This window comes from Engraulis encrasicolus, chromosome 7, assembly GCF_034702125.1.
Source record: "Engraulis encrasicolus isolate BLACKSEA-1 chromosome 7, IST_EnEncr_1.0, whole genome shotgun sequence".
NCBI classification, from domain to species: Eukaryota; Metazoa; Chordata; class Actinopteri; order Clupeiformes; family Engraulidae; genus Engraulis; species Engraulis encrasicolus.
The window spans coordinates 49,829,062-49,852,791 of NC_085863.1; the positions used below are offsets into that span (position 1 = coordinate 49,829,062).

The window sequence follows — 23,730 nt, forward strand, 5'->3', positions numbered from 1 at the left end:
CAAATTGACGTCAACATAGGCAGTCATTGTGATTTGTAAAAAAACAATTATTACTGCAATTCATCACTACAGTTGAATTTCAAGGATGAAGCCTATAATTACACAAGGTATTCTATAACCTCAGTCTTAAATAGCCTGATAGTCATACATGTAAATGATCAGGAAGATATCCTGTTAACTATCTCAGAAAACACAGCTGAGAGCATAAATTAAGGTGCCAGGAAAACAGACAGACTGACAGACCAAGACGAACGAAACGAAAGGAATAAGTTAAGTGAGAAGAGAAGGAGTCATTGCTGTCAACTGCCTGGGTGTAAAACCCATCGGAGGATCCTTCGCTCTGTCCTCAGAAGCCCAGATTTAGGTATGACTCAGGCCCTTGGGGATGCGCCTGGACCTTAGCCTACAGCACGGCATGTCTCTGTTCTCTCATCACCCCGGCCCGTGGATCAGGTTTTTATTGGGTAAGAATGTGGATCCACCACAGTGCTAATCTCCTGACCATTAGCTTCTTGCACACCACCACAGACTAAATTTAAGCTGCTGATCCAGAGACAATTTCAGCTGTAGCTGTGGTTCATTGGTGAAGTCTCCTGGGCAAAAGACGTTGGGCTGTAGCAAGGAACACATCAGTTACCCCAAGAAAGCCAGTGATAATACAGGTAAGATGCAAGGAAAACAGTCTGTTTTTTGACATCTAAAAAGAAAGGCAACACAAAGAAATTATTCAGATTGTATTTAGTGCATTGCCAAAAATAATATTACGCATGTATACAGAGTGTGCACAACATGAGTGACTTTTTGCCTTTTTTTGTATGATATCATATATCATTAATGATGGGATAAATTCTTGTTGCCCATGATGACACAAAAGAAGTCAAAATGCCAGTCCCACAAGCTGACGTGGAGAACCAGAGGAGACAAAACATTTTGAATGCCAGCGCCGAGATACAAGGAGGTACGGTATGGCACCGCAAGCACAACATCTATATCATTACTTAAGAATACACAGTAATTACATGGATATAACACTTAATATGTATTCACAGGAGTGTTTGGTATTGATGATACTTGTGATGATTTGGTAGATTTAAAGGGACACTGTGCAGGAAATGGTCAAAAAAGGTACTGCAATTATGCTGCTCATTGAAACTGGGCTGCCTATTGCCAAATTTGATCTTTACATGAAAGTTTACTAAGTAATAAACAAATATTTTCTAGTATGGTCCAAGTACAGTCATTTTTGCAGCTAAAATGGCTATTTTTGGAAATTCAAAATGGCGGACCATGGAGAAGACCCCCCTTTTCATGTATGAAAAGTGCAATTTTTCCAGTCATAATGAATACTTAGAATTTGATGCTGGTGGTAAGTATTCATGAAAAAGGTAACATTAGTGAATGGGCAGCATGGATCTGGAAATAAACAACTAAAAATCTCACACAGTGTCCCTTTAAAGTTGAATTAAATGAAATTATTATTATTATTACTATTATTATTACAAAAGAGTGAAAGAGACATGAAGTTAACTATGTAAACAAAGTAACACAGTTGCAGTCCTGGGCAATGAGTCACCTCCACGTGTGACTCCACGGGTAACAGCTATAGTCCCCTATGACTTCACACTCTCGATAGAAGGCTGTTTCAGTAGCCAAGTCACATAACAAAGTCACCCAATAGCCATGTCTAGAGAAACTGAGAATGATTCATTGCAAATTAATCCTCATAACACATGCCATTGAAATATAAAGCCATCAACCAATTATACACTGACAGCTCTGCATGTGACATGTTTCCATGCCTTAGTTGTCTTACTCAGATTATTTTATTATTTGTGTGTGTGTGTGTGTGTGTGTGTGTGTGTGTGTGTGTGTGTGTGTGTGTGTGTGTGTGTGTGTGCGTGCGTATGTGTGCGTGCGTGCGTGCGTGCGTCCGTGCGTGCGTGCGTACACAAATGCAAAAAATTGCTCAATGTCCTCAATAATTTTAAGTCACCTAAGTTGAAGAAGAAATATTTGCTATGGAAAATCACATTAATGAGTGGGGTTTTCAATTGCCAAGGTAACGTCTGAGTAACCTTAAATTCAACCTGGTCTCACAGAATTCCGTGAAATGAAAGGCCCCTTGGAACACAAAATCTGTGGCAGTGTCACAGATTTTGCAAACTCATCACAGAAAGCACTTTCATGACCCAATCATGGCATTTTAGCAAAATCTGTGAAACTGCCACTGATTTCATGTCTGGAGGGAACAGAATTCTATGGGTTCAGTTTTGCTAAATTTGGGTCTGTGGAAATTCCAATGTTGGAATGTTGTGTCTGTGGATATTTCAAATTGTCTGTGTTTGTGTGTGTGTGTGTGTGTGTGTGTGTGTGTGTGTGTGTGTGTGTGTGTACCGCAGATAATTTTAACCTAGGCAAGAAGATCAGCACTCCTCGAGATGTAATGATGGAGGAACTGAAACTGCTGTCCAACAGAGGCTCCAGGATGTTCCATGAGCGACTGAAGAGGGTTGAGAGGTTTACCCTGGAAAACGCAAACACACAGACTTGTGTAAGAGCATTTTACTCCCCTAGTGTTATTTTTATGTGCTGAGGAAGCACCCTGTGCATATCCCTATGGACTAGTATTTCATGAAAATATCACGTGCAAGCAGAAGCTCCGGAAAGCCCAACAAGACAGTAAAAGAGGCTTTAGAGACCATTGACGGGACATTGTTTCATTTCTTAGGGCATTAATAAGAGAAAATACTGACCTTACCCACACCACAACTCTGTTAAAGCACATTATGGTCTGAGCAGGATGGCAGTAAAGTAAAAAAAAAAAACCTCAATTAGAATGACATTTCAAGACCTCAAAAGTAGGCCCAAATAATCCCCTGGTGGGTTGACAAGATGCTTTGAAGAGTTTTTAGTGTCCTTCAACGTTCAGTTTCTTGCCCCCGGTGGCAGCGAGGTGGGATGTGCATGCATTTATTCTGGCTTAATTTCTGAGCAGGATGGTACTCAAGAGGGCATAAGTGGAGGACGGGGCAAGGAGTCAGCATTGACAGACTCTTCTGGGGCACAGAAAGGAGGAAAAGACGGAGAAGGAGATGGCCAGGGAAAAACAAAGAGAAAGGGCAACCCCAGCATTCTAGCTCCAGGTGAATATTATATTCTCACACTGCTGCTTCACTCTGATTTGAATTTATTCTTATCCATGACAAATGGTGTGTGACATTATTTTCAGACCATGAATTGTATTATTTCAACAGAGCTATAAAAATGGGCTGATGATTTTTTAAAGGTCTAATGAAATAATCATTACAGCAATGCCATTGAAATGAAAGAAAATACTCACTACCAGAAATATAAGATGCCATTGACATTTAGAAATGTGGTTAAGCACAAATATAAGATGAGTAATGTCCCTTTTCCTTTTCTTCCTTTCTAAGGTTACTCTGGGCCACTGACAGAGGTGCCTCATGAGCGATTCAACATCACCATCATCCCAAAGTCCTACTGCTCGCCTTGGCACGAACGGAGTGACGGTGACGCAACGGTGGCCGCCATCAGTGCCAACCTCCCAGACCCGCCATTCAAACGCACCCCCGCCAACTACAAATGCTTCAACAGGTTAGCGCACCACGGTAGGGACGAGACGGATTGGGGCAAACAATGTCCTGGGCATTTGGACCCGCCCTCACACAAAATCACCCCTACCCCCACCCACCCACACCTTTGTACTACATTCTGATTGGCTCAGTTCACTGTCTATATTGAACAGCAGCATTGGCCCTTGCGGACTGTTTGCCCACTGGGAACATGCCCTGTATGACAGATTACCAGTCCAGCCCTTTCACACACTACAGCATGGCATGTGTTTAATCTAACTCTCCAGACTACATGGCTTCCTGCCAAGAGAGGGGATAGAGTAGGTTAGTGTGTCGTAGGCTAAGGGAGCTCCCAGAAATCGTCTGCTATGTGAAAGGGTTCAGACTTAGCAGGACAATACTATTACATATACAGTACTACGTGTAATATAGACCTCAAAAGACCCTTTGCCAGTAGTGGGGAACCATTGTGTGTGTGTGAGTGTGTGTGTGTGTGTGTGTGTGTGTGTGTGTGTGTGTGTGTACGTGTGTGTTTAGGGAGATCTGAGGACTGTCAGTGGTGGGCTTGTGGTTGTTGTGCCTCGCCTTGACCAATCCTGCTCGCGTGTGTTTTTATCCGTGTGCGCAAACGCATACATCTCTGTGAATGTGTGCGTGTGTGTGTGTGTGTGTGTGTGTGTGTGTGTGTGTGTGTGTGTGTGTGTGTGTGTGTGTGTGTGTGTGTGTGTTAGGGAGGGTGGAGAGCGGCCAGTAGTGAGCTTGATGTTTTTCTGGGCCCATGACAAAATCATCTGTAAGGACCCCTCTTTCAATATATACAATGCAATGAGGGACAAATTCTGGGCCCCATCTCTCCCTGGGCCCTGGACAACTGACCCATTTGTACCTCCTTGTCGGTGGGCCTGTGTGTGTGTGTGTTAGAGGAGGAGGAGAGCGTGAGGTTGTTGTGCCTTGCTTTGGAGGAGCCGCTGACCTTAAATAATATAAATAATGAAATCCGAGTCCGACTGTCTCAACATACTCAAATTAGTCACAAGACTTTAAATAAACCAACCCTACTGCAAGGCCAACGGTATATTGGGCAACATTTGAAACTGTGAAATCACATACTGCAGCTCAGATTAATGTCACAGTCTTGGAAGAGGCTTGATCCTTGATTGGACACATCAGAAACCAGTCACTAATTTTAGTGTTGACAACTACAGCCAAATGAAGTAATTTCATCTATAGATACAGTAGTACATAGCTCAAATCCTCCGAGTACATTTCATCAGGTTCTACAGATGCTGTACACACTTCTATTCTCCAGCATTCTCAGTCATTATGGTGGTGTTTTTTCTTCTACATTTAAGAGTCAGGAATCCAAACGATAATTAACAGCCCCTAGCCTGAAAATGCTGTCTGTCTGCACTGTACCTGGTATGGGCAACTTATCCATCGGTATCCAGCTTTGAGCCCAGCCTGGACCATTCCCCAGTTCACCCCATCTGTCTTTCCCACTTATTTCCTGTCTCTCCTCGCTGTCTCTCTCTGTAATAAAGCCACAAAAAATGAATTAGTGAAAAAAAAATAATGAAATTTGAAAAATCCTTTCTGTCTGTCTGTTCCTATTCCAGGGCTCCGACGCCTTTCGAAGGAACAGCGGGCAGCGTGCGGACATTTCCCCTGCCGTGGTTCGAGCTCAACCAGGCCTACACAGAGTCCATGATGACCTGGGAGCGCATCAATGCCCGGCCCAGCTTCAACCGTGCCCCTCGAGGCTGGATCTCCCAGCGCTGTACAGTGGAGACCATCGACCTGTGAGGATTGGGGGGGAGAAGAGAAGCTGAAGCGCCCGAATCACTGGCCAAGCTCTGTGCCCCGCTAACCGACTGACAGTGGCCTGTGTCTGAGAGTACTTTCCAATACCCCAACTCCCGTCCTCCCCAAGCGCGCGTTGCCTCGTGAAGCAGTCACTAGACGTCATTGACGACAGGAGTTTGATTCAATATCTCGCAAACACACAATTGAAAGCTCATTTTCTCATTTGCAATCGGGATGTTGAAAGGGGAGAAGTCCCAAAAAAATGGTTGTTGTAGCTAGGTTGACAGCGGGGAAACTTTATTCGTTTTCTCCACGGAGACGGGCCCCATGTGAAGCGCCAGGCCACAAGCACTGGTCGAGGACAGGATTCAGGATATTGAAAAGAACCCTTGGCCTTTTGGGGTGGTTCAATTGAGGATTATGGCAGCAAAACAATACAATGCAACATGGCAGCTGATTTAAAGGTGGTGAGTGTAAGGGACCCAATAGGGGTTTTAAGAGAGGACAGCTTTTATGAAAGATGTTATTATGAAGAAAGCTTTTTACCCCACTCAATCTTAAATCTCCATATCATGACAAAGAAATCCAAGAAATTCACAAACTGGAAAATGTTTAATGTTTCAGTTTTCTCATGTACCAAAATGGTTTTACAAAACAATATACAAACGATTGGACATCTCACAAAGCATTGTAAAACAATGACTGGGTTGGTCAGGACAAGGCAGTATACAGCCATGACAATAGAATGGCAGCGACAGCTTCATACTGTGCAACAGATTGAGATCATACACTACACAGGGACAATGCCGCCACCTGGTGGACCACAACGTTTACTGAACTGACAAGAGTCAATTACACATTTCCGGTTTCGGTCTCTGATTGATTACTGTAACTAAGTGTATAATAAAGGAAAATCTCCCCTGACTTACATAAAAAACACACCATTGATGTGATGTGTGATCAATGTTCAACACTCTGGAACATCATCCCACTTTCCACTCTCACTCAAACAATAATCACATTAGAACAAACAGTTTGATGCAGAGGAATTGGTTGATGGTCATCATGTTCGACATGGTTTAAAAACTAAAAAAAAAGTACAAGACTTATCCACCTGATAAATCAAAATTTCAGTGTGCTTCTCCAACAGATAGAGGTAAGATTACTGTTTTTTAATTAAAAAAGAGACATTCCCTTATTGTAATAGGGAAATTAACAACAAATGGAAAAATATAATGTAATAAAAACCTCTAAAGGGCTATCATCAGATCTTTACCGGAATTCACAGCAGTGTTTCCCTAAATAAACGGCGCCTATGTGCCCCCGTGGCGAGATGCATGGGCGCCCATACGCTGGGGATCTTGGGATGGGTAGTGCACTGGACCTGGCATCCGCATGTGCATAGGAGGAGGGGGCATGGGACGACCCATGGGGTCCATTGCAGGGAACATTGGAGGACCAAAACCTGAAAAGAAAAAAAGAGTTTAGAGTGGTATGGGTATTCAGGTGGTACTCAGCAATCCTCACCAAACACTCACCTTATTGCTACACAGCAATAACCGTTATGAAGACATATGAAGGTGATGACAAAACATCTCAGATACCATTTTTATACTCACAATATATATTTTTTTACCTTCTTTTATGGGCAGTGCATAGCTAACAATAGCAAAAATGAAAATAAGAAACTACAAACAAAATATAAAAGCTCAGGCAGCAGAGGTAAACGTCATCCTGTGCCTGCATTGCAATTGATTTTGGATTCAGGTTATTTCCTGGATGCTACGCACAAAAAATAATTTCGTTATCACCCATGTCTGCTGTACATTCTTAAATAAAACACAGCAAACAAAGACCATGTACACAATTAGCCGGATGAATATAAATATACACAGCCGACTTCCCTTGTCGTCATGGTAACTGAGTGACTATCAGCATATTTGAAACTGCTCGTGTACATTTTAGACACAACAATACAACAGTGCATCAGTTTTAGCGGATGCTTTTAGCGATTTGTAAATGAGGACAATCAATAGCAGACAATAAGTGCCAAGTATAGTGTACAGGCCAAGCGGGTTTAGTGCTTTCACAACAGTCTACTTATTTTTTAAGGCAAAGTGTTCAGTGTTGGAATAACCTGAATACCATATTGAACCAGATATGTTTACATCGCAGGCCTATTTTTTTTTTAACAATTGACTTTTTGTGCCTCCCCCCCACCCAATCAGTGGTAAGGCAGGCTTTGGCCATGTCTCAAACAGCTAAGGCACTGTAGTGTTACGCTGGGTCCCTGGGTTTGAAACCAGCCTAAGATCATTCCCCAATCCTCCCCTGTCCTGTCTCTATCCCACTGCTTTCCCGTCACCACCTTCACTGTCCTGTCTCAGATAAAGGGCAGGCAGATGGTCCGGACCGCAGCCTTACCTGGTGGTGCGGGCATGGAGATTCCTGGGGGTGGGGGCAGCCCCATGTTCATGACAGCAGGAGAGTTGCTGGGGCCCAGGTTGAAGTAGTTGGCCGGGCCATCCTCTTCTGATACAGGGGGCGGCGGCAGTGGCAGGGGTAGTGGCAGCGCTTCAAAAATTAAAAGAAACAAAAATGATTAGACATTTTAGTTCAGTGTTTATGAAGTCATTTATTGTTCCGTGACATCCCTTTGGAAGACTTAACATTTGTTTATAGTAGAGATGCACCGGATCCTGATTTTTAGGATCCTGCCGGATACCGGATCCACTGCTTAAAGGATTTATCCGGAGTTGGAACAAGTTTGCCTGATTTTTGCATGTTTGGGATGAAATACAGTCACTCTAGAGCTACTAGCTAGAGCTACTCTACTACCTTGAGAATATCTAAATTACGGTCAAGACAACTATTTGACACTAAAGTCCACCAAGTAGATTGCCGAGTGCGTCGCACCATCAGCTGTGGTTACTCGCTATGGAAATAATCATAGCTGATGATGCGACGCACTCGGCAATCTACTTGGTGGACTTTAGTGTCAAATAGTTGTCTTGACCGTAATTTAGATATTCTCAAGGTAGTAGCTTCACAAAACACATTCTGCAGACCTTTCAAGAATACATGAAGGGCTTTGGACACTTCGGTTTATGTGTGGATACCCTCAACATATTATGAGGTACGTGTGACGTTGTTTTGAGCTGTGCAAGACTTTAAAATGTTGTGTTTTTGAAATGTGTGTAACCGCCGAAAAACGATGCCCGCATCTTTCATATTGCATAGCTGATATGGCTAACGAGGCTAACGTGATATTATCAAACTTTCTCAAAACGCATCCTTTTGCCTTGATTTTGATCTAGAGTGACTGTATTTCATCCCAAACATGCAAATATCAGGCAAACTTGTTCCAACTCCAGATAAATCCTTTAAGATCCCGCCAGATCCGGAACCGGATACCGGATCCTACGAAAGGTTGAAACGCATAGCCAACTCGCACACGTGGTCTCTTTTTTATTATGTTGCCGCAAACTATTTTTAAGACTCATTGGCTTACTGCCACACTGCCTTCAATGGCCGCTTCCAAAGGGCTTTCACTCCATGCAGCGATTGGGGTTGTGAAAGACTGACTGAAAAGCCTAGGCTACGTAAAAAGTAGAGATGCCCCAGATCCTGATTTTTAGGCAACTGCCGGATACCGGATCCACTGCTTAAGATCCTGCCGGATCCGGATAGTCTGAAAAACCCTATTATCCTGCCGGATCCGGAACCGGATCTTGGATCCTGTACATCTCTAGTTTATAGTCTTTATAGAGTTATTTACAGTGCCCTCCATAATTATTGGCACCCCTGGTTGAGATGTGTTTTTTAGCTTCCAATTATTTTATTTTTTTCCTAAATAATATGGGACCTTAATGGAAAAAAAGAGAAAAATCCAACCTTCAATACAAGTGCATTTATTCAGTGGGGAAAAAATCCCACATAAAGAAATAATTATTTGACATCAAATAATGTGTGTCACAATTATTAGCACCCCTGGTGTTAATATTTTGTACAACCCCCTTTTGCCAACAAAACAGCACCTAATCTTCTCCTATAATGTTTCACAAGATGGGAAAAGACAGAAAGAGGGATCTTCAGCCATTCCTCTTTGCAGAATCTCTCTAAATCATACAGAGACCTGGGTCCTCTCCTCTGTACTCTCCTCTTCAGCTCACCCCACAGGTTCTCAATGGGGTTGAGGTCAGGGGACTGAGATGGCCATGGGAGGAGCTTGATTTTGTGTCTGGTGAACCATTTCTGTGTAGATTTGGCCATATGTTTAGGGTCATTGTCTTGCTGAAAGACCCAGTGACGACCCAGCTTCAGCTTTCGGGCAGAGGGCAACAGATTTTGATTTAAAATGTCCTGGTATTTCAAAGCATTCATGATGCCATGCACCCTAACAAGGTTCCCAGGGCCTTTGGAAGCGAAACAGCCCCACAGCATCACTGACCCACCCCCATACTTCACAGTGGGTATGAGGTGCTTTTCAGCATGCACATCTTTCGTGGTACGCCAGACCCACTTAGAGTGTTTTGTTGCCAAAAAGCTCAATCTTGGTCTCATCTGACCAAAGCACACGGTCCCAGTTGAAGCCCCAATACCGCTTGGCGAACTCCAGACGCTTGCGTTTATGATTGTGAGTGAGGAAAGGTTTTCTCCGTGCATGCCTCCCAAACAGCTTGTTGGCGTGTAGACAGCGCCTGATGGTTGATTTGGAGACTTTGTGACCCCAGGATGCTACCATTTGATGTAATTCTGTAACAGTGAGCTTTGGAGATCTTTTGATTTCTCTTACCATCCTCCTCACTGTGCGTGGTGGCAAAATAAACTTGGGTCCTCGTCCAGGCTTGTTTACCACTGTTCCAGTTGTTTTGAACTTCTTAATTATTCCTCTCACAGTGGATATGGGCAGCTGCAGTTGAGTGGCAATCTTCTTGTAGCCTCTGCCTGACCTGTGAAGGTCGACGCACATCTGCCTCACTTGTATGCTGTGTTCCTTTGTCTTTCCCATGTTTAAGAGTGGATAAGAGAAATGGCCTCGGTGTCACGTCATATTTATACCCCAGGGAAACAGGAAGTGATGAATTACTAATTAAATGTTCCTACATACTCTGGTAAACTTTGTAAACTACTGTAGAAATGACAGAAATGCTTCAATTATATTCATTTCCTGGGAATTGTTAAGGGTGCCAATAATTGTGGAACAGGTGATTTAATGAAAAATAATTATTTTTTAGTCAGGGATTTTTTTATTTTCTTACAATTCATTTGAGTTGAAGGCTACATTTTCTTACAATTTTCAGTGTGACAGTATTCTTCTGCAATAAACACTGAATTTATTTTAAGGCTTTTAACGCATCTCAACCAGGGGTGCCAATAATTATGGAGGGCACTGTAGATCTCTTTTTTGGCTCATTTTCCCAGTGGAAAACAAAGTTGCCTAATAATTATGCACCCCTGATATAGGGTATTGGGCTCCTTTGATCACGCCATCTCTTATTATAAAAATGTGCATGACCTGGAATGTTTAAATCCAATAGGTGTTCATGTCCATAGAGGTTGGTGACAGAAAATATGCATGGACGATATGGTCAAAAAACATGTGTGCCTAATAATTCTGCACACTATGTATTAATTTGCATGCACCTTTAAAGAAGCATCAACCAAATTTATTTCATTTCTACTTGTAAAATACAACACCATAAACAAATACAGACAGTTGTTTTCTGCACAGGCACGGCAGGTCATCTGAAAGCTAATAGAGTGGTTGTTTGGGGACAGCCAGCGCATGTCACCTCTACTTACCTCCAGGGAGTCCAGGCACGGGCTCCAGTCTCATACCACTTTCAGCTACCCCCTCTTTCTTCTCTACTCGAGCACCCTGAGACCTAGGAAGGAAACACGCACACACACAAATGAACAATCCTGGTAATACACACACACACAGACAAACAAACATAAACGAACAACCCTGGTCTCTCTCACACACACACACACACAGTTCTGTAGGTGTCAGAGTCTGACACATAAAAATGGACAAACACAAAGTGCTTACTTCCAAGGTAAACTGTGGTTTCACATGCCCACAAAGTATTCTAAAATAACACGTCTTCCCCGGCGGACAGGTGTGTCCTTTTCCGTCCTCAACTCACCTGCCCCACTTGACGTTGAGTCTGCGGCCGTGGACGATGAGCTTGTTGAAGGTCTTCTCGGCGGCCGCCTCTGCGGCCCCGCGGGTGGCGTACTGGATGAAGGCACATTGCTGCCTGGGCACCACCGTGATGGTACGGATCTCACCATACTGGTAGAAGTGGTTCCTGCACCAGAGAAAAAAACATGCAGTATAGCTTTACTTGTCTCCCCAAAACTGGTAGAAGTGATTCCTGGACAGGGACATTAGCAAAAAAATACACCTTTCACTTTAGGGTCATTCCATGTCAATTCACATGATTCCCTAGAATCCCCCCAGACCGACCCTCTCCGATTTACCCGATATCTCACATACAGGTACCTTTTGATGTCAATTGAAAGAATACCAAGTATTAGCACCCTACGTCCAACGGTTGCGGAGATCAAGCCCTCCAAAGTTGGGGTGCCATGCCCACTTTTCAAGCCTGTGAATTGCATACAAAATTTACATGCAGATTTAGACACCTCTGGTTTTAGTTTGAAGGAAGATACAGGCCTAAAAATCACCATGGCCCCTCAATATGACCCTGTCTACCAGATGATGTACTTACAAATGGCATGCCTTGATTATTTTTGGCTATATTAAGCCTTAAAAACTGAATTTGTGAAACGCGTGTTGAAGAGTCTTGCCATTTTGGGGCTCCATATCTTGGAAACTATGTATGCTTTGGGAGTTATAATTGATTTTCCATCATATTTGGGAACTGTACAGTGTATTCCGAAAAATGTAGGGCGCTCAGACTTTAAAAGATAAAATGGGAGGGACTCAAAAACAGCTTTGGGACAAAATGACCTTACGGTACCCTCTACTTCAGGCCTCAAATTAACCATGTGGGCACTTGATGAGTGGAACGCCCTTTTAACCCCATGTACAGTAGCACTGTATCAAACATTCAAGCTTGGAAAAACTTTGTTTTTCAAAGTTCTTCATATTAATCTTGGCCTTCAAAGTATATGTTTTTCTCTATATCTTATCACAGTGTCTGTTTTGTCTGCTGCCATCTGCTGGTCTAAAAAAGTAACAATAGCGTAATGTAAGAAAACAAAAGGGGCTGGAAAACCTTACCCGTAATTTACCAATAAAGCACTGTAATTATTATACAGTATATTGCTATGTACTAATTCTGATTTTAACAAGCATGATGAATAGTAATAGTTTAAATAATTTCCTAAGTGTGACTGCTTAATGCTCAATCATGATGCCAGTCCCAAGATGGCCTCACCCTGCACTACATTTCTACCAGACATGGGGGTGGGGGTGTCCTGTCAGAAATGTAATCATAATTGAGCATTCTGCATAATGCTCGTTAAAATCATAATTAATATATAGCAATATACTGTAGAATTAAAGTGCTTTATTGGTAGCCTAGCGAGCTCAACCCCTAGGGGCGTCTAGATTTCTAGGCTACTTTATTGGTAAATTATGGGCAAGATGTTCCAGCCCCTTTTGTTTTCTTACATTACACTGTTGCGTTTTTTTGACCAGCAGATGGCAGCAGACAAAACGGACACTGTGATAAGACATAGACACAAACATATACTTTGAAGGCCAAGATTAATATGAAGAACTTTGAAAAACAAAGTTTTTCCAAGCTTGAATGTTTGATACAGTGCTACTGTACATGGGGTTAAAAGGGCGTTCCACTCATCAAGGGCCCACATGGTTAATTTGAGGCCTGAAGTAGAGGGTACCGTAAGGACATTTAGTCCAAAAGCTGTTTTTGAGTCCCTCCTATTCCATCATTAAAAGGCAGAGTGCCCTACTTTTTTTGGAATACACTGTACAGTTCCCAAATATGATGGAAGATCAATTATAACTCCCAAAGCATACATAGTTTCCAAGACATGGAACCCCAAAATGGCAAGACTCTTCATCACGCTTTTCACAAATTCAGTTTTTAAGGCTTAATATAGCCAAAAATAATCAAGGCATGTTATTCGTAAGTACATCATCTGGTAGACAGGGTCATATTGAGGGGTCATGGTGATTTTTAGGCCTGTATCTTCCTTCAAACTAAAACCAGAGGTGTCAAAATCTGCTTGTAAATTTTGTATGCAATTCACAGGCTTGAAAGGTGGGCATGGCACCCCAACTTTGGAGGGCTTCATCTCTGCAACCGTTAGACGTAGGGTGCTAATACTTGGTATTCTTTCAGTTGACATCAAAAGGTACCTGTATGTGAGATATCGGGTAAATCGGAGAGGGTCATGTGGGGAAGGCGTGTGAATTGACATGGAATGACCCTTTATGGGTTGGAAACCCTGAATTCTTTCGAACTGAATGGATAAGGTCATTGAAGAAAAGTTAAATCCATTCCAAAATATTAACAGCAATTCCATTTTTTCCACTTTATTTATAGATACAATGAACCCAATGATGGAGTCTAAATATTTTAATGTCTCATAATTCATATCTAGACGATTATTGTTTTCCAATGCTCTTTGTGAAATATGTGGAGCCAGAAAAAAACTTTCAAACAACATCAAAGCCATCTACTGTTTGACTTCAATTGATTGACATAATCATGGATGAATGAAGTGACCTACTCTCTGCATAAAAACGTTATGCCTCTTTTCCACTGCAGGTTTTCTGGTAGGCCTACAGCTTGACACGGCCGCCATTTTTTGCTCTCGATCGTGCGTTAACACAGCTCAATCGAAGAGCAAAAAGTGGTGGCCAAGTCGCGCTGTAGGCCTACCAGAAAACTGGCAGTGGAAAAGGGGCATTTGTCTGTTCTCTCCCTTAATATTGGCGTCCCATTCATGCAAATGGACTTGTGGGGTCCCACCATGCCACTATAAAGGCACACCAAGTTTAATTTAAATTTGCGTCAGTCAGGACCCAAAGTGTCTGATTTCACACGAAATGACCCACCTGAGTTCTGAGTCTGTGATACTGTCTCCCAGGCCGCCTATGTAGAGAGTGGTGATGCTCCTGTCCTCTGGGGGATCCAGCCTCGGCATAGTGGACGCCCGCTTCAAAAGTTTGTCTGCCACCGGGTCGTTGATGCCATAGTAACGGTCCTTGATGTTCTGGTCGGCCAGAGGATCGTCTGGGTCGGTTGGTTTCTCATGTCTGTTGTCAGAAAAAGCAAAAGTAACAGGCGATGAGCCCACTGGATATACAACACAAGTAATGTCAAGTGGGTTTGCATTGTCATCTCAGCCATGGATATACGCAGTGAGGGGATTCAACATTTTATATGGCATCATATATTGGTGATACAAACATCTGTTGAACACAGTATGGATGTTAAATATTGCTGGCCCTCACACTACTGTGGACCACACATGTACGTTGTGCACAAACAAACACTCCAGGACAACTGTACACACAAATGCCAGGCATATAAAAACAAAACTTGCATGGAGCAAAACATTGCTAGTACCGTAGTAACAGCCACACTTTGTCAAGGTTTGAAAAATTGTTTAGGTCACACTTCCCTTACGACAAATGCTTCTGATGGTGATGATGAAAAGTTAAGCATGTCACCAGTGCTGTGTCAAGTGGAGAAGGGAGTGGTCTGGTACTACGCATTCCTTATAACAGGGTTGTCAAACATAAGACCCGGAGGGTGAAAGTGGGCCGCCAGTTGGTTTAATATGGCCTCAGACTTTTAGAGCGAGAAAAAAATGTAATGTTAAAAAAATAGTTAAATCTCTAGCCTATTACAAAGGTGTTTTCAGGGTTTCAATGCTTGAGAAAAATGTACCTTTTCTGTCCACCAATGCTCCTAATATACCCACTGACATCCACCTCTAGATGATCGACAAGGCATGCGATTCTGATATAAAGCCTGACAACGGATGAAGCTCCTCAGGTAAGGAACAAGACATCTTTGAATCACTAAAAAGTAGTTGCTTAAACCTACAGTAGCCTCTTTGGATGTAATGCAAACACAAAAGCCATTAGTAAGGGAAATCAGTAGTAGACCCACCTGTATGGGCACTCCTCCCCTCTCTTGCACTCCCCCTTCACCCAGAAGGAGCAGATGTGGGGTCTGTTCCTCTTGTAGTAGGGTGTGGTGCGGGCCAGCTTCAGCAGCATGTCACTGGAGCTGGGGGCCTTGCCCAGCGCACCCACCGCCCTCGTCCCATCAGAGTTGGCAATCTGTTACACATTCATCATTAAGTTAAAGGGTTGTCTTTTTTACCTCATGCAATATTATATCTGAGAAGAGAAAAATGGCTATACACACAGGGCAGTAATAGTTGCTATAAGGGATTAGGAAGAGCTCGTTATTATGAGAAAATACATTGGTTATACTAACATAAAATGCAACAAAAGTGCCAGAAGTAATTGATTTTGTTATACCAGGCAACAAAAGATAGTTTGAGGTTGAACACCAAATGTTATGGTATTATCCAAGACATGGTGTGGAGACAGCCATGTCAGCTAATAGGTATGTCAGAATGCTTGCATCCTGATTTGTATCTACGTTGCTGCTGCAATTCTGACATAGTCCAGCAAAGCTTGTGGACTTAATGGAGCTTTTGGTGTGGCTGTGCAGTAATCCAATATATAGCTGGCCCAAGCTCTTCTTGTAAGCCAATAAAAAATCAGTTTCTTACCTCTCTCTCCATGTTCTGAGTATAGTACTCTTTATTCACATCTGACTTAGGCACGTCATCTTTGATGGAAAGTCCTTCGTCTCGCACCTGGATGGGCAAACCTGTCGGGATAGAAAATAAACATTAATCTCCTCTTAAAAACATGATGCTTTTTAATGTGTACTGCCGTGCCAAACAAGAACACAGTAACTGCATATCTGGTCGAAATCGAGTTTAGTCCGGAGATGGGTTTTGTAATACCTCCTTTGTCTTGAGTCAAAAAATGTTGGTCCAACTTGGTCCCGTTTCAGAGAAAGACTACCGGTATGTCCAAAATACAGTTGCTATAAAAACCCAACATATCTTAAAAAAATAAAATGCAGTAAGGGATATTACTGTGGTTCTATGGTTTGAAGACTTTATGCCTCACAAGCTAAAACACACTGATCATTGAAGCAGTGGTTAAGGAATAGACAGTAGTACCAACACGGAAGGCAGTAACTACATTTTAGTGGTGAAAAGACATATGAATGTTGTTGTTTTTTGTATGTACATTTCTATCATAAAAAGGTATTACATGGAAGTGTCAAAATCACTTAACCTAGAACACAGTTGGCCAGGAGTGTACCAGTTCTCAGTACCAGGAAGCGTAGTTACTGTGTTCTTGTTAGATACGGCAGTGTAGATTTCTAGTGGTACAGAGAACATTGTCCTACCATACTCAAGATCCAGCAAGCAGGTTTGGCAGACATTCTTCATCTTACTGCATGTCTGGCACACTTCAGTCTTCTTGAAGCGCATCCTGGTACCGGGGCACCAGCGGAACACAGTGAAGGGACGTGCACAGATCTATGGAACCACAACATTATGGTGTCATCACAGAGGGGAGAAAAATATGGTTAGTGACTACGAAATAAATGGGGTCTATAATTCATGCATCATACATAACACTTAAAATGTTAGAGAAAACACAGAGGTACCAGATGTGATATAAAGATTGCGTCTAAAACTTAATAACACTAGCAGGTTAAACATTTATGCACTTACTTTGCACTCCTTCCCATACTTCTCTTTGGTCTGAAAGAGAGAAAGGAGAGATAACCTTGGCATTAAAGGTATGGTTCTGCATGAAAATACTTACAATAATCTAGACAGTTATTAGGCATCAATCTATCCAATTAAAAAAGGACCTACCATGCGGATGTACGGATTCTCTCCCAGGCATGTTTGACAAAGGATTGGGAAATCCTAAAAGAAGCAAGAAACACTACACTTCATAAACAGTGTTGCCAAGTCCGCTTATTATACGCGACTTTGGGCTTCTTTTTTTGAGCAGTCGCTTTTAATTTTGTAAAGTCGCGGGTTGCGGTTTTTTTGGGCTTGTTCTTTTCAGAGTTGGGCTTGCAGTTTTCTCCTGCTCTGGTGGTGATTTGAATGTGTTTCTCAATGGCAACTTGTTTTTTCTCACTCATCCTTACAAGTGACCCTACTACAATATTGTTAACTCCCACTTTCTGTGGTCACTTGTGGGGATTTTAGCTGCCACGCAGATCCCCACAAAGAGCAAGGTCTTCCCTGACCAGGCACGCGACTGACAACCCACCCTTTCTGTCGCTTCTTTTGGGCTTGTTTTCACGACGCCCCTCAGTCGCTTCTTTTGGGCTTGTTTTTAGGACGTCAGTCGCTTATTTGTCGTAGAAAATCTGGCAACACTGTTCATAAACCATTAAAAAACACGTTCTAGCCTCCTGACTCAGAATGAAGGTTACATTAGATTACCAAACTTAATAAAATCCTCCAGCTGGAAATCAGTTTTTTAATCATATAGAGATTACATTACATACTCTTAACTGAAGTAAACAATAAAACACATAAACTACACGGCGACAGCATTGTAAACATTGCATTGCTTGGTAGCGTATGGACTTTGTCAGAGAGCACATTACAACAAAGTATATTTGAGGAGATAGAGCTTTTTCTAATGGCAACCTACTCAGTCATAGTCGAAATAGGTAGCGCTGCGTATATTATAAACCGACACAGATTATATAAAAGAGGTATTTTAATGACTTTGTCTATTTTATTGTCATAGATACAATATCAATGGATTACTAAGCTAGCATAGCATCATCGTGAAGCTAATCGGTTTAGCTCGGTTTAGTACCTATATCTTAAATACCATACTATCATTCACATCATCATTAGCACCTCCGATGTAACACCCAAAAGTACTCCAAAAACCGTATGTGTATAGATAAAATCATACCGAATCTTCCCAGTTTTGCCTGTTATAGTTATTAGCACCTAACGATGTCGCCATGTTTTTCCAGGGATGAGCAAACAGGAAATGACGTAGATCAATTTTGTTGAAGAAGGACGGCAAGCCAAGAGTGTCATTCCAGAACAAAAAAAAGAGCAAGATCTCTGGCTGATAACTGCTGCTCTGTCTGCAGCTAAACAAAATCTTGCTTTCTCTCCAAAAATCCAAATCACCCTCACGAGGCCTATAGTATTGCAAAATGAACCATCAAACTAACTATAACAACACAGCACGCGTAACACACACAACATAACAAATTAGACTAACTATTGCCAAATTGAGTCATGATGTCAGCCTGTCAGGAGGGCCTCTTGGGCCAACGTCAAATGTACTGTTTGGAAAAAGTAGAACATTTATTTGTAACCTTATACTGTCACTTATGATGACGCTTCATCAAGAAAGCAAATTCCAGACCTTTCGTCCACTGCATGGTCAGGAAATGTCATTCTCCTCACAAAGCTGTTCACCATCCCTCAGGTCTTACTTTACTCATGGTTTAGTGCCAGCGCTCCAATAAAAAGAGACACTGACATGAAAAAAAGAGAAAGCCAATCCAATAGCCTATCAGGGGTTCCAAACTTTACCACGGCAATGCTCCACGACCACGTAGATTCCAGCCAAGGCCCCCATTGGGTTGTGCCACAATATTTTTCTCCTGTGCACCCCCTTTCACAACCATAGTTTATATTGTGTGTCAGTGCCCCATTGGGATATATAGCCTACTCTATATTGTACTCTCTACTCTAATGGGAATATTGTTTAGCTATTTTTGGTTTTGTTTATTTTGGTGTACGGGTCAGTGGCAAATGCACAATGCGACATTTGCACAATGAGACATTATAAAATGTTTCAGTACATTATTCTAAACATTTCCATCAGATTTTCTCAGATTCATAGTTGGTATTTCTGTGTGATTCATGATACCAACTTTTTTTTCTTTTACAAAATGAATGTCTGGTTGTCGCAACTGAACTGAATTTTATGTGATATTGTTGTATGGAAACAAACAAATGCTTAACGCTCTCTGGCATTTTCTCAATTGCTTTTGACAAACAATTTTTTTAAACCCAAGACTCATTTCACTCTCAGTTACAATAACATTATCCCTCTCCCTATCTCCCTCCCTCCACTCTCTCCCCCTTCCACAGCTGATGATGGAAGGCAGTCGTTCTATGGGCTTCAGTTTTATCTGTTTCTCCTCTCCTGAGGAGGCCACCAAGGCGGTTAATGAGATGAATAGGCGCATGTTGGCCACCAAGCCGCTGTACATGGCCTCAGCCCAGTGCAAGGAGGCGCGGCAGGCCTGAGCAAGGAGTACAAGCGGAGGATGGTCAGCAAGAGTGTTACGCCCGACGCTGCATCCCTCGATAATGATGTTGCCATGGATTAGAGGAATGGCAAGGATCTGAATGTGCCCATGTATGTTGGCCACACCCAGAATAAACTTGAGTCCCAGAATGAGATCAAGGACCATCATGAGTGCTAGTGGTGTCAACAATGATCGATTCGGCGATCCGAATCGATCCGGGGCATGGACGATCCAGATCCAGATCCGGCAAGTTCCAGAATCAATCCTGCAATTTTTTTAAGTTTCAATTACTTCCATGGATATTTCGGGAGCAAATGAATGTTAAATTAAATAAAAACACTTCAAAACATTGCAAGACTGATACAGAAAACAGCCAATAAATTTTTGCTCAGTATCTGACTACTTGTATTTCCTCATCATGGCTGAACATTTGCTTTGCGTTCAGTAGAAATGTAATGCATTGCAATGCATTGTAGAATTGAATCGAATCGGATTGGATCTAATAGAATCGAATCGGATCGGATCTACTACCTCCCGAATCGTGATCGAATCGGATCGTGAGGGCAGTGCCGATCCACACCACTAATGAGTGCTAAGGTACCTGACTCAAACTATCTCAATCTTCCCTTTCCTTCCCTTCTCCTCCTCTCTGCCAGTTAGTCCGTGCCAACATTCTTTAATATCAATAATTCCTATAATTTGTAGAAGCTGATTGTCACAGACAGTGTTGATGTCATTGTGTCTCCCAGGGTTTGTAGACTGTTGTGAAGTTTGAAAAAGAAAGAACAAAATAAACACTTATGAAAGATTCATTGCAATGACTATGTTGTCATGCACCTCAGTATTCCAAATATGCGTCTCATTGTGGTGATGATCAAATTGGGGAGAATGTTATTGTGGCAACAGTGTTCAGGTCACTATCCAGATTTACGGCACAGTACTATTATTCAGATTTCTTGGTAGTTATTGAACTCTCTGGGTAACCAGGAACAGCGTTCTAAACGAATCTTCAGTATGTGGGATATAATGTGTCTATGACCCAATATGCCCATTTCTCTTGTAGAACGTGGGGTATACCCAAGCATATCCCGATTTCTCCAAAACCACAATAAGGCCTTATTCGGGATACAGACATTGGGAAAAGGTTTTTACATATAAAATGCCAGAATACTTAATATCCTGATCATATTCGATATCCTGAAGTGACTAAACATTCGCTGTCATGACCATCACAGACTTGAAATAAAATCATCCCTTTCCCTTTCTCCCCCACCATCTCTCTTTTCCACAGGTGATGATGCATGGCAGCCACTCGAAGGCTTTTGATTTCATAGAATTTCCTCTCTTGAGGTAACCTAGTTCTCACAGATGGATGTCCTTGTGCAAGCTCATGAAGTTGAGCGAAAATGCACTAAGGGTCTGCTTGAGAACCAGGCTACTCCCGAGGAGGCCACAAGGGCCACGAATGACATGAAAAACCACATCTTGGCCACCAAGCTGCTGTACATGACCCTGGCTCAGCACAGGGAGGAGCACCAGGCCTACCTGATTAACCTGCAGAGGATGGCCAGCATGCATGCTGTGCCCAGCCCCGCTATCTATCCCTGCCAGCCCGACCCCTATTTCATGGCAGCCAACCCTCACAGAACCTTCTATCAGGTCAGCTCAGCTGCACCCTGAAACCCACTGGGCCATGCAGGGTGTGCACCCACAGATCTTTCAGGGCATGCCAGGTACCATGAGCCCATCCAAACCTAATCCTCAGAACCTCATCTATGTGAACATTTTGGGAGTGCAGCTGTTCCCCCTGATCCAAAACAGCCACCCCAACCTGCCTGGGAAGGTCACCGGCATGCTACCGGAGAGAAAGAACGCAGAGCTTCTCCACCTGTCAACGGAATCCTAGGTCAGTGCATTGTTCTGTTTTCTCTGCACCTGTGGCTTCGCCCACTCCTGCAAGTTCACCCCACAGGTCACAGATTGCACCTAAACAAATGCAGTCTTCAGGAATGGTAGTTCTGATTCTATGTTTCTTGGATTATTTTTCGAAAACAGTGCTCACTACGCACAGGCCATAGTTTTTTGTTTTTTAAATTATTTTGTCTTTTATGAATTTATTAGTGATAATACTGCAATAGAGAGACAGGACAAGTGGGGGAAGAGAGATGAAAGATCACCAAATGACCAGGGCCGCAATCGAAGCCGGGTCGTCAACATACCTATTTTCACAGGATTGAAACACAAAACATAAATTGGATGTAAATGGCAGGAACATGTGTGTGATTAAAGGTTTGAAGAGCTCCAGGGTTGTCTGTATTTACCTAAAATGTTCACAAAAGGACTTAAATGAAAGTTCAGTCTTCCCTTTACAATGATGCCAACATATACCACCATGAAAATGCTCCTTTATGTCCAGAGGCGTCAAAAGTTAATGTAGGCCTACATATTATTACATATTGTATTACATAGCTGTTACATTTAGTTTCTCCAAAGTGTACCTAAAGAGGTAGATAAGCTGTGTTGTTTCTGAAAACACTAAAAACCCAAAAAGGAGACACCAAAAAACGTACGAAATGTCACACCAATGATGTCACACCGCAGGACACATTTTCCCCCCAAAAATGACATCCCGATTTTTTTCTATTTTTTTTTCCAAATTTTGCACCTATTTTTTAAGGAATTGGAATATGTTTCCTCCTTTAAGTGTGTTACGGCCTTAAACGTCAACCACCCATTTACAGATACGGTATGATTCCGTATTTCAAGGGGCTTTTGGCAACCCTAGGTATGAACCAGATGAAGTTCCCAAAAGAGCCACATATGGCTCCCGAGCCATATCCCTACCCCTGAACAGCAGACTCTGACGCAGTCAACCACAAGATACTCCAGGATACTCACAACCATGGGAATCACTGGTGCTGTCCACTCCTGGTTCAACTCCTCTCTGAATGCTCCAAAGTGCCATGACAAGGAAAGTTGACATCAAGATGTACCTGTTGTTCCAGACAAATGACTCAATGATTCGACACACATCTCAGCCTGCCTCATCAACCTGTTACCATGGATGAAGGAACACCAACTACAGTTGAACCTGTCCAAAACAGAGCTCCTACAGTATATAAAGAGTCAATTTGTCACAACATCAACCTCACGATGGGCTGTACCACTGTGGCCCCAAATAAAGTCGGCAAAAACCTTGACGTGATGACCATTTGTCATTCTCCAACCACATTGCGCCCGTCACCTGGGCCTGCCAGTTTCTGCTCTTTTATAGGCCTACAGAAAATCAATAGCCTAGTTTTCACCTGATCTATTATCATATAATCACCTAATATCATAACCTAACTCAAATCCTTACATGATGAGGGGTTTGAAATGAGTAGCCTGATGGATGGTCCACTCCAATCAAAAACAATTTTCATGGTAATCATGTCAATCTACAGACAGATCAAGCTTTTTCAATCTTTGAATAGCCTACAGTCCTAGGCTGCCAATGATCGCATTTTTTTTGCTCTAATAGTAGTCTACTGGAGCTCCAGGCATGTTAGTTCATTGTCAATAGGCATGAGAGTTCATTGACAAAAATGATGTCTATGGACAAAAACACATGCTTCTCTCTTTCAGATCTGTAAAGGCCTTTGTGGTTGATTACTTATGTGAAATAGCGCCCTCTATTGTTTTCCTTGTGTCCAACACAGCTTGTCCCGGTTGTAACGGGTACAAGGGAGTGTGTGAGAGGCGAGTCCTCTCATGTTTCTCTGTTGGAACAATCTACATCAAACCGTGACGCCCCGAGCTGGGTAAACGAAAAGCTTGGACCGCGACAAGAATATACTGGTCAACTCCAACCGGCTTTATTTGGAAGGCAGTTCGCATTATACCGACACCCAAACGCGTGAGTAGCAGGGTTTTTTGTTCATACTAATCAGGCACAGAGCTTCACCAATGTCTATGGCTTTGCCTAG

The 23,730-nt window shown here is 42.5% G+C and overlaps 3 protein-coding genes across 3 annotated transcripts in view; 2 read left to right on the forward strand and 1 right to left on the reverse strand.

Annotated features, from left to right (window-relative positions):
* The first annotated feature begins 565 nt into the window (after positions 1-565).
* On the forward strand, positions 566-6,378 carry LOC134453062 (myozenin-2). Its single transcript, XM_063203832.1, has 6 exons — positions 566-662; positions 875-958; positions 2,400-2,551; positions 2,996-3,143; positions 3,435-3,615; positions 5,210-6,378. Exons 2-6 carry the CDS (start codon positions 883-885, stop codon positions 5,394-5,396), a joined length of 744 nt encoding a protein of 247 aa, XP_063059902.1. The 5' UTR covers positions 566-662; positions 875-882; the 3' UTR covers positions 5,397-6,378.
* rbm22 (RNA binding motif protein 22) lies at positions 5,990-18,495 on the reverse strand. Its single transcript, XM_063203831.1, has 11 exons — positions 18,403-18,495; positions 17,331-17,384; positions 17,184-17,213; positions 16,853-16,985; positions 16,158-16,258; positions 15,524-15,696; positions 14,461-14,661; positions 11,549-11,713; positions 11,202-11,284; positions 7,821-7,970; positions 5,990-6,861 (listed from the first exon to the last, which is right to left on the reverse strand). Exons 1-11 carry the CDS (start codon positions 18,454-18,456, stop codon positions 6,710-6,712), a joined length of 1,296 nt encoding a protein of 431 aa, XP_063059901.1. The 5' UTR covers positions 18,457-18,495; the 3' UTR covers positions 5,990-6,709.
* A 4,995-nt stretch (positions 18,496-23,490) lies between these two features.
* The window catches only part of ndst1b (N-deacetylase/N-sulfotransferase (heparan glucosaminyl) 1b), a 101,116-nt gene continuing 100,876 nt past the window's right edge, over positions 23,491-23,730 (forward strand). The window contains exon 1 of the mRNA XM_063203833.1: positions 23,491-23,660. The gene's annotated coding sequence lies outside the window, so the exon portion shown is untranslated. The remainder of the gene's footprint in view (positions 23,661-23,730) is intronic.

What these genes read in the sequence shown, in the direction of transcription:
- rbm22 (XM_063203831.1), bottom strand. Translation starts at nt 18,456, where the DNA reads ATGGCGACATCGTTAGGTGCTAATAACTATAACAGGCAAAACTGGGAA. An exon ending in CTTGCTGGATCTTGAGTATG is followed by an intron (nt 16,259 to 16,852) that starts GTAGGACAATGT and finishes CTATCCCGACAG; the next exon opens with GTTTGCCCATCCAGGTGCGA. An exon ending in ATCACAGACTCAGAACTCAG is followed by an intron (nt 11,714 to 14,460) that starts GTGGGTCATTTC and finishes TCTCTGGTGCAG; the next exon opens with GAACCACTTCTACCAGTATG.
- LOC134453062 (XM_063203832.1), top strand. Translation starts at nt 883, where the DNA reads ATGCCAGTCCCACAAGCTGACGTGGAGAACCAGAGGAGACAAAACATT. An exon ending in CAGCGCCGAGATACAAGGAG is followed by an intron (nt 959 to 2,399) that starts GTACGGTATGGC and finishes TGTGTACCGCAG; the next exon opens with ATAATTTTAACCTAGGCAAG. An exon ending in AACTACAAATGCTTCAACAG is followed by an intron (nt 3,616 to 5,209) that starts GTTAGCGCACCA and finishes TTCCTATTCCAG; the next exon opens with GGCTCCGACGCCTTTCGAAG.